At 43.0% G+C, this 18,079-nt stretch overlaps 1 protein-coding gene across 1 annotated transcript in view; it reads left to right on the forward strand.

Annotated features, from left to right (window-relative positions):
• LOC132590519 (acyl-CoA 6-desaturase-like) overlaps positions 1-14,659 on the forward strand; it is a gene marked incomplete at its 5' end in the record, with an annotated part of 29,056 nt that extends 14,397 nt beyond the window's left edge. Inside the window, 7 exons of the mRNA XM_060263429.1 lie at positions 6,273-6,333; positions 8,869-8,945; positions 9,130-9,227; positions 11,746-11,842; positions 12,380-12,459; positions 13,339-13,464; positions 14,516-14,659. Coding sequence (XP_060119412.1) covers positions 6,273-6,333; positions 8,869-8,945; positions 9,130-9,227; positions 11,746-11,842; positions 12,380-12,459; positions 13,339-13,464; positions 14,516-14,567 — 591 coding nt within the window. The remainder of the gene's footprint in view (positions 1-6,272; positions 6,334-8,868; positions 8,946-9,129; positions 9,228-11,745; positions 11,843-12,379; positions 12,460-13,338; positions 13,465-14,515) is intronic.
• Positions 14,660-18,079: the final 3,420 nt, after the last annotated feature.

Consider the following 18,079-nt stretch of genomic DNA (forward strand, 5'->3'; position numbering starts at 1 on the left):
CCTTTCTTTGCTGCCATGGAGATCAAATGTCTTCACTCTCTTCTGATCCTCCCAAGTTTTTCTCTAGTGATTTCCCCCCCCCCCCCCCCATTCACTCTTCTTCCCTTCATTTCTTCACCCGGCTTCTTACAAAAATGGGAATTGGAAAGAGGACTTTATTATTAAGCTATAGCTCTCTTTAAAAAGTGCATCAAATGTGGTATAAAAATGGCTCAGTCAGATGACCATGGTATCCTGTGCCTGGGTGAGGCCCACAACATCTCTGCCTGCTCTATTTGCAAGAAGTTCACTCCAAGGCTGGCATAAACTGAGCTCCCAGGGTGAAAGTCACCCTTTGGAAGAAAGCTTTAGCAGCCCTTGGAGAAGATCAGATGTCTTCCAAGGAGTCAGAACTGGACTGTTGGGCTCATACCCTCCCTTCAGGGTCAGCACTCTTAGGATCTGTATCAGAACCAGGCCCACAGTCAGCTCCAAAGTAGTCCTCAGCAGCACGTAGTGCCTTGGAACCATTGCTGCAAAAGAAAAAATAGATGTCGAAGCATAAAACTTCCCATCCCTCCGCCACCCAACCAGGAACAGATCTGTCCCCCACCCAGTGACCTCAGACCCCTTCTCCAATTCATAGATGGTCACCATCTCCTTCTTTTTACAATTACATTATTGAGGTTGCTCCCCAGTCTTCCTCTGAAGCTGAAGTTTCCTCAGTTAAACAATGTCTCTCAACTCACAGCAGCCAAGAAGGTCAGAGCGCCTGCTCCGGCTGCAACGCCACTGAGGATGTTCTCCGCAGCTGAGAACAAAACGTCTGGAAGGAAAACTTTCTCCAGTAGAACACGGCACTTGAGCCCGAAAGATTCTACAAACCCTAATGTCGTAGATCTTTGGGAGACTCTCAAGCTGCTCAGTATTTGTGACTACAACCTCCACAATGGTTCCAGTATGCCCCACCACCCATGTACTGGCCTATGCAGTGAGAACAGCAGCCACCACCTTCCATGAAACCGAGCTCCTGGCCGTGTTGTGCTCCCCCATCAACCCCATTTGCTATGGATTCAGGTCCCTTGGAATCAGACAAGAAAAAACTTCTGCCTTTAGGCAGCTCCAGTGCCCCCTCAGAACCATCACCTAACAAATGTATCTCAAACCCATCACCTGTTTTCCCAATGGAAGATCTCTGTCTCTATTCCTAACAACTGATCCAAATGGCTAAGTCTCTTAATATTGAAGTGATCTGCTCAGAACCAATTATGTCTAACCCCATTTTGAAGGCTCTTTACCCACCCAAAAAAGGTAAAGGTAGTCCCCTGTGCAAGCACCAGTAGTTTCCAACTGTAGGGTGACATCACATCACGATGTTTTCACGACAGACTTTTTAATGGGATGGTTTGCCATTGCCTTCACCAGTCATCTACACTCCACCCCCCACCCCCCACCCAGCAAGCTGGGTACTTATTTTACTGACCTTGGAAGGATGGAAGGCTGAGTCAATCTTGAGCCGGCTCCCTGAACCCAGCTCCCACCAGGATCGAACTCAGGTCATGAGCAAAGAGCTTGAATTGCAGTACTGCAGCTTTACCACTCTGTGCCACGGTGCTTAATTGCTTTCCCCATGCTACAGGGATTGCTGGACATATCCAAATCTATCTATCAGTCCCCCTTGCTGCCAAGAAAACTGGCCACATGTGCAAAGTTTTAGGAGAGGACTATGATTTCCTTTCTGCCCGTCCTACTTCTGACTTCATCGTGACGGAAGTCATCTCAGCTAAGCAGTGCTCCAGGCTTCATTCTTTACGATTTGACCAAGAGGGACATAAGCTTGATGGCTTTTGTTGCAAGATCATTGGCCCTAACTCTGCTCATGGCAAACTTTTAATGCCATTATGAGGTTCTACCAAATGTTCTGTGGGAAAGAATGACTACATTCATTGATTCACTAATAGAAGAATACAAAGCTTTGGCCAAAGTCCTACAAGTAGAGGGCTTCAAGCTTGGAAAGCAGTGACTAAATCCTGCATGACATATCACAGACTCATGCACTAGATCCATGGTTTCCACCATAATCCTATGGCCCCACTGCACCACCATCCCAATGATACTAAGATGAAAATTGAGGGAAGGAATCTCTTCAGCTGCCCCAGGCAGGTTCCTGCTTTGTCTCAGAAGGCTTCTGGCAAAGATAGGCCTCAATTCTGACTGTCCGCTCAGTCTCTACTTGTTTTACCCTGTTTATCATGCTATGTCCCTGTTTGGGAGTCAGTTACCTCTGATACTTGGGTTGTTAGCATCATTCAACAAGGATATTTCCTTCAGTTTTGTGTTTCACCAGTTGGTTGCCTTTCTGATTCCTCTCCATCCATGGCACCTCCAGAGCAGCAACAGGAGGTGTTCCAACTTTTGAATAAAGGTGCTATTGAGCCTGTTCCATTGCATGAGATCAAATCTGGTTTTTATTCTCGTTATTTCCTAGTTGATAAGAAAGACTGTGGTAAAGTATCAGACCTTTTTGTTGTTCAGTTGCACAGTTGAGACTTGACTCTGCGACCCCATAGACGAAGTCACGCCAGACCTTCCTGTCTGTATTGGACCTAAGGACCCTTAATAAGTTCCTCATGGCACCTAAGTTTTGTATGGCCATGTTACCGGAGGTCATAGGCCTGATTCGCTCCCATGACTGGTTTGACTAAATGCAGTGAAGTCGGTAGACTAGAAGGGTGTTACTCTGCTTAGAATGGCACTGTTGTGTACCCAATTGTGGACTAAGAAAATAGACACAACTGGTTTTTAAAGATGCTTCAGCTCAGTTTTCTGTTAACTTTTGCCTATCCTCCACTTGCACCTGCTAGCATGGCCTTGGGTCAGCCATAGCTCTGGCAGAGGTTGTCCTTGAAAGGGCAGCTGCTGTGAGAGCCCTCTCCAGCCCCACCCACCTCACAGGGTGTCTGTTGTGGGGGAGGAAGGTAAAGGAGATTGTGAGCCGCTCTGAGACTCTTCGGAGTGGAGGGCGGGATATAAATCCAATATCTTCTTCTTCTATCAGCTCTGAAGGAGCCTTTTAATAAGAATGTGTTACATAACCAAATTGTGCAACATGGGATCTCTGAGCCAAAACCATGCTTTGGAATTTTCCTTGAACAATTCATTCAGTAATGTTCACGCATACAATTCAGCATGAACTGAGTTGTCACCCATATGGTGAGAAACCTACTGATATCTAGTACAGCCAGAAAATATACCGGGGGGGGGGGGGGAGATGAGAGGAATAAAAGCATTTTAATTATGGGGGGGGGGTTAAGTAGTTGGGGCCTCTTTCACCCAGTTGATGTGATAAAGGTTTATATAATTACAGATGTTGTAAAGACAGAGCAATCACTCTGTTAAAATACTAAAGCCTATAGGATGTCTGGTGAAACTCACTGGCAATATTGCTAGTATTATTATAATTAATTCAGGGTTCTGGATAATGTACAGAAGCATTAAAACATTTGCTAAATAAAACAACAAAATAGAAATACATTATAAAAATAGATGGCAGCTATTAATGCATTAATCATCCAGATTTGCAGATTGCTAGCCACTCTGCGGGCAGGGGGGAGGGTGGCAAAGCAAGCATGAAGAACAGAGGAGGGTGCCAGCCAAGATGGTCCCACATGCTGCTATGATGGAGGTATTGGCTTCCAAATGGGTACTTAATGGTGGCACAAAGGAGATGCTCACTTCTTTAGTGCAGTAAAAAAAAATCCAGAAATGAAGCAAGTGGGTGCCAGGGAACAAATCTGTGGCCACCACCCCAAGGATCACTGAAACTGCAGCTATCAAGACAAATGTATTTTATTGTGTACAGCCCTTCCTTCAGGGAGCTCAAGAAAGTGTACTTAAATTTGCCCCAAACCTTTTATTCTTTAAAATGCCCTGTGAGGTTGGTAACACAGAGAGGTGCCAATGTTCCTCCTAAACTATGTCATCTTGTGAGCAGAACTCTTCCTCATGAGGCAAAACAGGCCTACATTTTTGTATACATTTTGAAACATTTTAGTTCACAAACATACAAAACATGCAAACGTGAAATATAGACTGCAATTTGTATGACAGATCAAATATGGAACTTATCATGGGAGGGAGGGAGGGAAATGGAAAGAAAGCAAATAGATGGAGTAAGAGGAATGATAGAAAGGGAGGGGCACCCCAGAAGCTTGCTGGGGGCAGGGAAGGGACATGTGGCCTGGGCCCCTTCCTACAGTCCATGTGACTACACAAGGAATTTGAAGAGCTTTCCTGCCTGTTCTAAGTCAGGAGCAGCCAACTTGAGTCTCTCACCGGCCGACCAGCACAGGCGGGAGGGTTCTTCAAAATTCTCATGGAGTCATGCCAACTGTAAGAAGGGGCCCAGGCCATCCACCTCCCCTCCCACAATGGTCTTCTGCTGGGAATGCAACCATCCTACGGTCATGCCAGCCATAGGAAGGGCCATGTTCCCAGCAAAACCCAATTGTAGGGGAAAGGTGAACACTTGGGCAAGGAGGGTGACTCACCTGATGTGGTGGGGCACAGCAGCACAGGGAGGATAGTCAGGGCTTGTGTCCCAGTTGCCAGGCAGGTAAAGGTGTGCCTTCATCTGCCAGGCAGAGTGTTGGGCTGGGTCGGGGGAAGTGCCAGCTAGCTCCCTCTCACCCATGTGCCTTTGCAGAGCAGTTTTAGGGCAGGGGCCCGAGGCCTAGCAGTCCCCTCCCTTGGGCCTGATGCACTCTGTCCTCCTTTCCTCTCTGCCTTTGGGATGCCAGACTGGTGGACCCTGTGATGCAGCCAAAGCTTCTGCCAAACACTCCAGCACCACATCCACATGGCAACCTGTGCTTTTTTTTCCTGACATGCAGGGGGTGGGTGGTGTTCAGGAGGAGCCACCCAGCTGGCTAGCCGCCTTGTCTGCCAAGAGGGAAACTGGCTGATGCCCAGGGCCATGTGAGACAGTCAGCCAGGCCACACAAGGTCAGGAGCTGGGTCAGCCATTCTTGTGCTGAGGCCTAAAAATTAGTTCATCAATCACACCTTAGTGGGAACCCTAGTAGTGGCTATTCTAGAATTACCCAGAGAGCATCATGGATGAGGATTTGAACCCAGGTCTTCCTAATCAACATCAAATGTATTTTTCTTTAGTAAAACAATAATAAGGTAGCAAAATCATGAAGTAGTAGAACGAACTGCAGATTGTGGATTACAGTTTTGAATGACCTTTAATACAAAATAGGAATACAGGATAGGAAAAAATAGCAAGATTCTACTCACTCTCTTTGCTTGGTGTGCCTGTTTTCTATTTTCAGGGAATATTTAACTTAGGCCGTTTTCGAACTAGCGTTTACTCCAGCGTAGCACCACATTTACCTCCGGATCTTTTCCTGGTTTTTGCACCTGTTGCTCCGGCGCTGCGTCTTGCTCCGGTGCTGCAGGGGTTTCACGCTGGAGTATCTAGATCCACCTCCTTCCGGATGCCAGTGCGAAAACGATTTGAGCCGGGGCTTCAGGGGACGCGACTCCGCAAAAGAGTCACTAGTGCGAAAACAAGGAAAATGAGCCGGACATAATTGCGCCGCGGAATAAGGGGAGCAAACGCTAAGTGCGAAAACGGCCATAGAGAAGTATTCCAGAATGAGATCCTTCATGGTACTCAACCTGCAGACCGTAGTTTGTTCTGGCATCTCATCCCCCCATGTGTCTGAACCAAACCTCATTTTTTTCACTTCCTTGATTTTAAACAGGTATTTGCATCATAGAGAAAGGTGCTGTTTGAACTGTGTGGCCTGTTTTTGTCAATCCTTTCAGTCCTCCCAGCAATCAAAAAGGTCACCCTTTTTCATCCTGATGTTCCATCATATCCAGATAGGTCACCATAGAATGAAAAAATCCTGGCAAACTTTTCTGTGCTGTGTCCACCTATCATTCACAAAAGGAATATTAATGTTGATTGACCTCAGACAGAGCCATAGAAATTACTATCTTGCCAAAATCCTGACTAGCCTGCATGCCCACACATACTTTTTACTGCCTGTGGGCGGAGAAACCCTCTTTAGTAAACTGTTCCACCTGGTTGCCTGAAGGCAGTTCTTCCTTGCCAAAGTAAATACACATTTACAAGCCTGGTTTTAAATATTAAATGGAACTGGTGAGATAATTAAAAAAAAGATAACATAAGAACAAATCTTAAATTATGAAATTGTTCCCATCCATGAGTGTAAAGTTAAGAGCCTTTCTCTGCTCCCTACCCCTGCTTTCTTTTTCAGTATGGAGAAAAGAAACTGAAGTATTTTCCTTATAACCATCAACACCAATACTTCTTTTTCGGTGTGTATCTTCATTTCATTCTATTTCCATATATTCCCAGAAGGCAGGAAAGAAGATAATATTTATAGCTCTTCTGCTTAAACACAGCTATTATCTATGCCCAGGAGTGCTGAGAGGAGACCAGCAGTACAAAATAGGGGAGCTCAAAGTAATGATTTGTGGAGCTGAGCCAGGTGATGTTGTGGAATATATTTGAACATATAAAACTGTCTTATACTGAATCAGACTCTCAGTCCATCAAAGTCACTATTGTCTAATCAGACTGGCAGCAGCTCTCCAGGGTCTCAAGCTGAGGTTTTTCACGTCTATTTGCCTGGAGCCTTTTTAGTTGGAGATGCCAGGGATTGAACCTGGGACCTTCTGCTTACCAAGCAGATGCTCTACCATTGAGCCACCGTCCCTCCCCTATTTAGTATAGAATAGTAGTAGTCTACCTATTCTACTGAAATATCATGTGTATGTTCTGAATCTGAGGAATGGTAGGGGAGTGCATTGTCTGGGAGTTTTGTGGTGGATCTCGGTATCCCTGTTTATATCCTATTCTGTCCTTCCATGTGTAAGTATATTGTGCCATAATTCATATATATATATATATATATATATATATAAACAAAGAATCCACAGTTGTAAAGAGACAATACAATGAAGAAATGCCAACTGTGTAGCGCTACAATAAAATACTTTCATCACTTTCATGTACAATATTTCTGTGTCATTATTCACATCATAATCACTAAAAAGACAAGCATCAGTCATTTCCAACTCTGGGGTGACATTGCTTTCACAGCATTTTCACGGCAGACTTTTTACAGGGTGGTTTGCCATTTCCTTCCCCAGCCATCTACATTTCCCCCCTCAGCAAGCTGGGTAGTCATTTTACTGACCTCAGAAGGATGGAAAGCTGTGCCAACCTGGAGCCAGCTACCTTAACCCAGCTTCTGCCAGGATCGAACTCAGGTCGTGAGCAGAGCTTAGGACTGCAGCTTTACGACTCTGCACCACGGGGCTCTACTACAGGGAACAATAACATGATAATTAACACGGAGAGTAAATGTTGAGCTTGTACATCCATGTGTAAGTAGTCAGATCCCTTCCACATATCTGAAGTTAGGGGACAGGGTAATGTCTCTTTCAATAAGCTGTAAACTGTCTCATAGCTGCCACTGTATTCCATTTTGAGAAATTTCCAGATTCTGTTCAGAACCACACCCTCTATTATTTTTACTGCTTGTGTTTTATTAGCTTTAAGTCATAAATGGTGCAAGAAATTAGTATCAAGGTGGACAATGGCAGCTTCAAAAAAGATGGATTTTTCATAGGATTTTTTTGTTGTTCTTGAGATGTAAACAATTACATCTCAATTTGTTGTTACTGAGATGTAATTAAACTGGGTAGAAAAAATGCCGTCAAAGGCTAACAAAAACAGGGCAAGTGAATGTCCCTTAACAGTCAATCCAAGCCTTTACAGCAAGCATGTTAACGTGTCCTCTTGATAATATTGCACTTCAGGTGTGGGGATGTCATGTTTAAATATTCCCCCATGTCAAAAAATTCCCTTCACATATTTCAGAGAGAAAGCTGTGCTACAGCTTTTCTCATTGACACCAGTGGGAGTAGTGCTTGGCCTCTTAAGACTATTTTTTAAAAGCAGGCATTTTAATTTGTGACACTTTCCACTTAAAAATTAGAGCTGCTTCTTCCACTAGGAACATTTGTTTTAAAAAAAAAGCAGCTGATTGTCACACATGCTGAGAATTTGTAGCACTCTACACTCCAGTCCCCTGATTTATCCAGCTCTGCTCACTGAGGAGTCTCCCAGATGCTTTTTCCAAGATCATTATTGCCCTTATAATGCTTATAAATAATTCTGACAATATTCATTTAGCTATTATGACATTGTACTGGCAGGTTGCTTAAAGAGCCTGAGGAGTAATGGGATAATGATATTATTATTTAAGAAAACTTCGTTATACAGGGGCAAAAACTTCTGAATCAACTGATGGTTTTCAGCTTATACATTTCTGACTACAACAATTCATATATACTAAAGAAGTCAGAGCCATGAGGTAGTTATAGGGTTATAGAGGTTCCTAAAGATAATGAGGAAATGATTATTTTCCCATTCCCTTATTTGAAAGCCTCACCTAGAAATGTGGCAGATCCAGCTGGCAGACAAGGCTGTTTGCATCCCTGCCTAGCTTTCTACACAAGGAGAGCATTTGTCATGAAGGCATATTCAAATGCAGCATTGCCTTCTAGTATTGTGAAGCAGTTCAGCCACTGAAAGACATACGTTATTTTTCAGAACGTTCAAATTGGTTCAAAAGAGAAACCCATAGACTTTTCTGGAAGGGATCATCTTGAGATAATTGCAGTAAATACACAGCAAAGCTTGCTTTCTTCTTCCTGAGAGAAAACACTTCATTCCAGTCCTAATTTTTCCAATTATGCTTAAATAGTTATCCAGCCCTAAGGCACCGCTTCATTTTATGCTTTATGCTTTGCCTCTTCTAATGGATTTTGTTTTCCTTTCAGTTTTCCCACCTCTCCTCATTCCAGTTTATTTCCAAATGCAAATCTTCATGACCATGTTCAGATACAAATTCTGGGCGGTAAGTGAAAGATTCTCTGAGTCCTACTATGCTTTCATTAAGCAGCGTTCTATTGCAGTTGGGTACACTCAGCTACACCAGAGGGATTGTGGGAAGTAGAGGCATTTCTGAACACTATATGGGAGTGAGCAGTAACATACGGAAGGGAGGTTCTCTTGAGATAATTCCTTTCTTCTCTCCCTAGGACTTGGCCTGGGCCTTCAGTTATTACTTACGCTACTTTCTCACATATACCCCATTCTATGGAGTTCTGGGATCCTTGTTTCTCCTTACCTTTGTCAGGTAAGACAAAGAAAGCCAGTGTGGTATTGTGGCCAGAATGTCACACTAGGACTGGGGAGACCCAGTGTCAAATTAATCTTAAGCCATGAAACCAAGGATGACCTTGGTCCATTCACTTTCTTGAAGCCCAGTTTTCCTCACAGGGTTGTTGTGAGGAAAAGGGGGGAGGGAAGTAATGTGTTCTGCAGTTATCATGCAGTGATGAAATCTGTGAACCATTTCAATATTTCTTATTGCCTTAATTAGTATTGCTATCGTTATCACCCCTGGAGTAAAGGGAGAAGGAAACAGTACACTCTGCAAAAGATCCAAGCCACCTTCTTTACCACTGTTGTTGCCACAAGAAAATATCATAAATGCAGTGCACTATAAAGCTGGGGTGTATTTTTTGTTAAAGTGTTTCATAGCTTGTGTGAGAAAACCTGTGTGGTATAGTCACTAGAGAGAGACAGGTAGAAATCCCTACCAGCCATGAAGTTCACAGCGCCATTCTGAGCCAATGACACTCTCTGCCTAATCTATCTCACAGAATGTTATTAATATAAAGAGATGTGGTGAAACCATGTACACCACCCTAAATTTCTTGGAGGAAAGGAGTAGAAATTTATTATGCATGCAGTTGGTCCTAGGTTCAGTCCCCAGCATCTCCAGTTGAAAGGATCAGGTAGCAGATAATACGAAAGATCTCTTCCTGGAGCTCTGGGGGAACTGCTTTCAGTCTGAGTAAACAATATGACCCTGGTAGACCAATGGACCTGACTCAATATAAGGCAGCTTCTTGTAACATGATCAAGAAATAATGATAGCTGTGGTGTTTCTTTACTGAGCTAAGTTTCATATTCTGGTTAAAACAGAGAACTGGCCATTCTGTAGCCATACACTATTATTTTTCTAGGACTCCCTAGAGGGGGGTTTTTGAAACTCATTTACACAATCAGCAGTTGTGAGATAACGAAGTGATAATTATCTGTCTTATTTCTCTTTTATGATCATGGGAGTAAACACAGGCTGTAACTGAGAGAAAGGGTCCCTGGCTCATTAAGGGCTGTACTTGGCTCTGTTTCATTTCATGATCTTTGACCATAAACAATATCAGAGTCACTGTTTTTGATAGAGGCAAGTGGATTGTGCAGTTAACGAAAAGAATTCAGTGACATGAAAGCAGCATTTGCAGTTAATAAAATTGGTTAGAAAAACTGGAATCTGTTAAGAACCCAAGCCTGGGTCTCTCTCTGGGTCACCAGTTCTTTGGCAAGTGAATAGTGGGTCCTTGAGATTAAATGCACACAAATCATTTGTAATAATGTATAAAGGTTTATTGAGTAGACTTTTGAAAAAGACAAATATTACTGTACAGCACAGTCTCCACCACTTCTCAACAAAGAAAACAACAAAGCTAACTTTCTAATATACATTCAGTATCTGGTATTAGATGGCTCGCCTTCTTAGAATACAAAAGTCCAAGCTAGTGGCTTAAGCGTTCTCTATGTAGCTTTCCATCATGACGCAGCATAACATAACAAAAGCATGGCAAAATGATAAAGTTGATATGGCTTCCCTCTGGCCTAATAATAATCTTTTGTCATATGGCACCAGGTGGCCTCCCAAACCCAACAGGAAGCTTGCTTGATGGAACTCTCCAGAAGATGTTGACAATCCACACCTTCTTCCTTCCTCCCATCCAGTTACACAGCTGAACACGAGTTCTTACAGTTAACCAATTATCACATTCTTAAATCCAACCTTGAAAGAGATAAGGATAATGTCAGCAGGAAGGCCCAATCACAGGATACCTGCAAGCCAGAGCAACAAGCCTGCTAATAATCACTTTAACCCTTGAGGTGCTTTGCCTCATAGAATCATATATAAATGAAAAGGATGACTCTTTCAGAAGAAGAATGCTGAATTCATAGGCTCTGAAAGTGCTTCACATATTTCAGACAAACCCTGTTTTCTGAAGGAACTGTAATGAGGGATAGTCCACAATGCCTATAGCTTACTCCAAATCTCACTTTGTATATGTGTGTGTCGGTGAAAGATTTTTTGCAAGAAAAACAGACACACAAACTATAAAGTGGTTCTCATTTCTATAGCTCTTTCAAAGAGTCCTACTATTATTTCTGATTTTATCCCCTCTGGATAGCTGCCTCATCTGTATTCATTACACAACTGTGTAAATTAGATGATTAAAACAGGGTGATAGGCGTTTTCTCTGTACCTGTAATGTGCCACACCAGGTTCCTCCTGAAGAAGAGACCCAGAGGTATGCCTGATCTGAGGGGAGGCTGTGCTGCCCCGTAGCAGAGAACATGCAGAAAATGGAGACTATAGATTTCATTTATTCATTTAAAACATTTATATGCCACCTTTCCACCCAAATATGATCCTCAGGGTAGTAGATGACCTGCATTACATTGGTAAACATCTACACAACTTCCTTGGCCATTGCTTTGCCTAACACTGTCCCAGAGGGATCTGTTCACATCATCAAAACTAAAACCATTTGTTTTTCTTGAAGGTTTATGGAAAGCCATTGGTTTGTTTGGGTCACACAGATGAATCATATTCCAATGGAAATTGACAGTGAGAAGCACAGAGACTGGCTTAGTGCTCAGGTAAATTTCCAGTCTTAATAAGGTTGCACATTTATGCACAGTTCCTTGGGAGTAAATCCCACTAAAGAAATGTCATGCTGTTCTGTACTAAAATTTTAGGACAAAATCACTTAAATGAAGTAGTTGTGAATTACTGGTATCCTTAGTTTCTCCCAGCAGAAGATATGTTTAGTGTTTATACAGAACAACAGATAGGTTATCTGACCTTGAAATGCCTGTATTGAACTAAGGAGCTAGGAAGCATGATTACTGACATAATTGCTACAATTATATTTCCGTAGATAACAAGCTGGTTCATAAACCCATGGAAAAATTTCAGTATCTTTGATGCAGTAAAAAAAGACTCTTATTGGCAGTGGTAGAATCAGACAACCACATGTACAAGGGCTTCTTTGGCTTGTATCCTTAGAATAATAGATTGAAGAGCATGGTGAAAGATCAGTAAATCTTACCAGAAAAGCAAAGTTTAATTCCATTTTACCTGTTTCCAAGACTGGTCACCATCAAAAGCCACCACTGTCTCCTTGTTTTTTGCAGTTGGCAGCTACCTGCAACATTGAACAATCCTTTTTCAATGATTGGTTCAGTGGACATCTGAACTTTCAAATTGAGCACCAGTAAGTATACAGTGTTTGGATCAAAAACAAATTTGCCTCTGCAGATGAGAGAGTAACTCTCTGGGGAAATCCCAGGGATACATGGAAGGGGAGGAGTAAGAAGACAGCGTAGTCCTCCAATGCTCCCTCTAAGCTGTGGAGTCTTAGGAGCAAAAGTTCTGCTTCATGAGCTTCTGGCATTAAAGTTGTGAGTGAGCGATTTGGCTACTGCATAAATTAGTTTGCTTTGGAGCCATCCTTCCTGAGCTAAGACAAAAATGTGTGAGCTGGAGGCTAAAAAACTGTGAGCTAGTTCACACTAACTCAGAGGGAACACTTGCCATAATTTGGGACATTATGGTTTTTGATATCACAGTGTTGGCAGCCCTGCACTGATAATGAGAGCCAGCTTGATGTAGTAGTTCAGAGCAATGGACTCTAATCTGGAGAACCAAGTTTCTTTCCCTACTCTGCATTAAGCCACCAGTGACCTTAGGTCAGTCAGTTCTTTCAGAACTCTCTCAGCCCCACCTACCTCACAGGGTGTCTGCTGTGGGGAGAGGAAGAGAAGGGAATTGTAAGCTGCTCTGAGTCTCCTTCAGGTAGTGAAGAGCGGTGTATTAAAAAGTGGCACACAAGGGAGATTCTAGCTCAGCTTATCACTTGCTGTGCTGATTTTCTACCATCAAGAAGTGTTTGTTTTTTTTTAAAAAAAAAATTAAGTGATCACCCATTTGCAATCTGAAACCGCACAGTATTGCACCACCTTTGGACACTGTTTCCTTAGTTTGCTATATATGCAGATCAAACTTTGTTTCTCTAAAGAGAAGTTCTAAGGAATGTGTTTTCCATGAAGAATGCTGCTACTATAGTTCCCTTATGTTTTCTGCTTGATTTAAGTTTGTTCCCTACAATGCCACGCCATAACTACTACAAGATTGCACCACTAGTGAAGTCACTGTGTGCGAAGTATGGAGTTGCTTATGAAGAAAAGCCTCTTATGAGAGCATTTGCAGATATTGTTGGGTAAGAGATTTAACAAAGATCGACAGTCTGTTCACTCGTTCTAGGAAAGCTAGAGGAGATGGCAAGCATCCATAAGGCCTGCAGGCCATGTCAGACCCATTAACAACTGTCACACACAGTAGCTGCACGGACAGATGACTTTACTGACCTGAGCCTCCTTTGCATGTGATTGGGGTAGCATGCCTGCCTCCCACTATACTGCACTAGAATACAGCATGGGCAATGTGCAAACACATCCATATCCTGAAATGGAATCGTGGGGTATTTTGGGAGGGCACATGATACAGAAAGCTTGCTGAATCTCAAGCAAGTCTAGCTCTAATCATTGCCTTGGTGAGAGACCTCCTACATACACTTTGAGTTCCATAATGGAAGGAAGATGGGATGAAATGTAGTGTATAAGTAAGGATCTGTCCTTTCTAGCAGAGGAAAGATAACACATTGTTGACATCTATGGAACCATATATTGCTTAGTTCTGTATTCATGTGATGGGAGGTGTTCACACAGCTCAAATGGCCCTAAGACAAAAACAAGTATGGCTTGTGAGTTGTTTGCTTCCTATCCCATTAAAGGATTATCACCATTCAGCTTGCTGCCGTGAATGCCAACCACATAGTGTATCCAGTGGAATGGCAGAAAAGAGAGGAGCAACTCCCACCAGTTTCCCCCCTCCAATCATAACTCTCCCTTTGACCATATGTTGTTTTGAAGGGGCTCAGTGGATTACAGCAGGAGGGGGAAATGGGAAGGTCTTGCTCTGAAAAGTCCAGAGATGATTGAACATACACCACTGTCTCTCACTCCAGTCTATCTCATTGTGTTGATGTGAAGAAAAAGAAAGAAAGAATGTGTGCTACATGCCAAAGTCCTTAGGGTAAGGCAGGATACAACCATGGCAAAATAAATAATGGAGGGACCCCATGCTGGACCCAGATATGCCTTACAGAATACCTTGGCTCCCAGAGGAGTTTAGTGCTGGATCTGAATGTAGGTGTTCTAGCATATAGATTATGTCGTAACTAACCTCATGCTTCTGTTCTTATTCTGTAGGTCCCTCAAGAAATCTGGAGCACTCTGGTTGGATGCCTACCTCCATAAATGAAGCTGGATTTCAGTGGGGGCTGGTGCTAGCAAAGGGGAGGGCTGGGGGTTCACATGTGTATTCTTAATGTCCAATGTCTGTGTGTACAGTTTGAAGGGGGATTTCCTGTCTTGTGAAAGTGATGCTGGGGTGGGTTCAGGGGACCTGTTTAAAACCAGAGAGGGTGTCAGGTATGTCTTTAGAGGATGAATTGAAAATTCTGATCTTAACATATGGAGGCTGAAAACTGTCCTAGTGGTATGGGGGTCATCTTCTGTTTTGTGGAGGGTGGATGAAGCAGTAGAAGAGCAGGAGGCCAGAGGGATTTTCCCATTCTTCTTAAGACTCATGGCAGTAGCCCCATCCCAGTCTCTAAGGCATTTGGTTCTCATGCACAGATATACAGGAACGGGCCCATTTCAGACAATGGCTACACAAGTTTGAACTAGAGAAGACATGAAGAACATCAGTCTCCTTAAAGCACATGCACACACTTAAATCAGCTCAGGCCCTCCTCTCTCCCTTAATAATGTTGGTACAAGAGGAGAAAGAGCAAGACAAAGTACATTTAATAATTATCATACAAATATTTCTTATTTCTGGAACAATTTTTTTTTTAAAAAAAAACATACTGTATAAAGCACATAAAGAACAGACTACATGCAGGATGCAGTTGAGAAAACACTCAGAATGCTGCCAAAGCTGTGTGCATGTGTGCGTGCATGCACTCTCTTTCCTTCCCCCTCTCTCAGCAAGGGGGCTGCACAAACTTGTGGTGCCCATTGACCCTGGATCAGTCACTCTAGGCCAGCTAGAGTCTAGACATGAGTGGAAGCAGGCTTTCATATTCATATCTCTAACTGGATGGTGGAGCTGTGCAGACAAAGGGCTGCTACATACATGAAATCACCAGCCAGGAAGTGCACATGCAGGGTCTTTATACAGTGTTGTTATTTACACGTGGCTGTTCAGGATCTGGAGCAGGGGACCAAATGTAGTTCTTCTCCACTCCCACTTGTCTGAGCAGTCGACTGACGCTTTATAGAATCCTTAATCGGGCCTATGTAGCTGTAAGTTCATATTGGGGACATGGGGGATAATTTGGGACCCCATGTCCCAAATTATAAAGGCCTAGAATGCATCAGAAAGTGATTGCTGGAGTGAGGGGCTTGCTTTAAAGATTGAGACTTGTTTCTGGAACCATTAACAGTGACGGGAACTTGAGTAAATCATGTACAGCATTCTCATAATGAGTTAAGATCAAACTACTGTAGGTGAGTAGCTCAAGGCTGCATAACTAATTGATACCCTCCTCTTTAAGAACTGTGCCTCATGTTCTGTTAAAATTATTTTGCAGGGATCATATGGACATATGAAGCTGCCTTATACTGAATCAGTCCCTGGGTCCATTAAAGTCAGTATTGTCTACTCAGACTGGCAGCGGCTCTCCAGGGTCTTAAGCTGAGGTTTTTCACACCTATTTGCCTGGACCCTTTTTTGGAGATGCCAGGGATTGAATCTGGGACCTTCTGCTTACCAAGCAGATGCTCTACCATTGAGCCACCATCCCTCCCCTAATTCAGTAATTGTATTTCCTTGACTATAAGCACTGCACAGGGTTTTCTCTGCAAAGCAATCACTCCCATGCCCAGCTCTACTACAGGTCTGTTACATAAGCAGCTGAGCACTAATGTTCTCTGAATTTATTCCTGCTGTGAAATCCCACAGATCTCTAAGAAATATTTTCAGTATCTTGTTCATTTGATACACTAATAATAAGCTCAAACAGTAGATAGTAGCTCTGTACATGTAACCCCTCTGCAGGTTGACTGAACAAGAGAAGGGGAGCAGGAGCATGTGCTTTGGCCCCGCCTCTGCTTGATTGCCAGCTTCTGAGCATGGCACCTGTGCTTGGAGGAGTATCTGCACATCTGCTCCCTCATGATCAGCAATGTTTGGAATGCAGATAACCCAGTGATTGTGCAGTGGTGGGGACAGCCAGCATGTCCATACTCGCTTTCCCTCTATGCGCATTGTCAGCATGCAGAGGGGTCATGTGTAGGCTTGTGATGAGTAGCATTCAGTTATTTGCAAGGTGTGCAGCTCACTTGACATAAAATTTGCCAAATCTGTGCAAAGATAGAAATGGCCATAGCAGGCTAAGCCATTTTTCCTATTTGGGTGGCATTCCATTACTTAGAATAATCAAAAGCCTAAAATTTCAAGGGAAGAGAAGCATTTAAGAATCCCACTTATGGACAAAAAAATAGATAAAATAAGCAACTGTCAGGAAGAGCTTGCCTTTCTTTGGTCACAACAGCAAAGTTTCTCTTTTTAGTCATTGTTTTCTTTGAATCTTGCTAAGATTTCTGATCTTAAACTGACAGTATCATTCTAAGCAGAGTTACCCCTTTCTAAGTCTATTGAAACGTGGGCTTATAAAAATGTAACGCTGTTTAGGATTGTACTGTTAGAGTGTCTTTATACCTGAGGCTTAATAGCTTTTGAGTCTCTCTTGCACTGTTCATCTTAATATGAATGTGGAAGGAAAACTGGAGAAGTATTTGAAAACAGACAAATCTATTAACCAATATCGGTTTTGCATTCTCATTGTAGAATTAATTAAATCAAAAGATGGCCTTCATTTACCCAGCCCAGTTGTATGCCATTTGAAAAATTAATTCCTTGGGCCACTTTTAAATGAAAGCAGACCATGTGGTTTACCCAAAATATTCTTGAATAGCTCCTTTCAACCTGTCCAACAGTGACAAGGAGATCTAGATATTTAGGGTGTTTTTATCTTGCCTTTCTCCAAGAAGCACAGGGTGACATGCAGTTTATCCTCATGTTACTGGTAGGGATTTGGCTGCAGCTCTCTCAGATCTTAGGTTGACACTCATATATAAGAAAATAAGAGAAGCCATGTTGGATCAGGACAATGGCCCATCCAGTCCAACACTCGGTGTCACACAGTGGCCAAAAAACTGGGCACCATCAGGAGGTCCACCAGTGGAACCAGGACACTAGAAGCTCTCCCACTGTGCCCCCCCCCCCCAAGCACCAAGAATACAGAGCATCACTGCCCCAGACAGAGAGTTCCATCAATATGCTGTGGCTAATAGCCACAGATGAACCTCTGCTGTTTATCCAATCCCCTCTTGAAGCTGGCTATGCTGGCAGCCATCACCACCTCCTGTGGCAGTAAATTCCATGTGTTAATCACCCTTTGGGTGAAGGAGTACTTCCTTTTATCAGTTCTAACCCGACTGCTCAGCAATTTCATTGAATGTCCACAAGTTCTCATATTGTGAGAAAGGGAGAAAAATACTTCTTTCTCTAACCTTCTCTATCCCATGCATAATTTTGTCAGCTTCTATCATGTCACCCTTCAGCCGACATTTCTCCAAGCTAAAGAGCCCCAAGCGTTTTAACCTTTCTTCCTAGGGAAAGTGTTCCAACCCTTTAATCATTCTAGCTGCCCTTTTCTGCATTTTTTCCAATGCTATAATATCTTTTTTGAGATACGGTGACCA

Source organism: Heteronotia binoei, unplaced genomic scaffold (assembly GCF_032191835.1).
Source record: "Heteronotia binoei isolate CCM8104 ecotype False Entrance Well unplaced genomic scaffold, APGP_CSIRO_Hbin_v1 ptg000098l, whole genome shotgun sequence".
NCBI classification, from domain to species: Eukaryota; Metazoa; Chordata; class Lepidosauria; order Squamata; family Gekkonidae; genus Heteronotia; species Heteronotia binoei.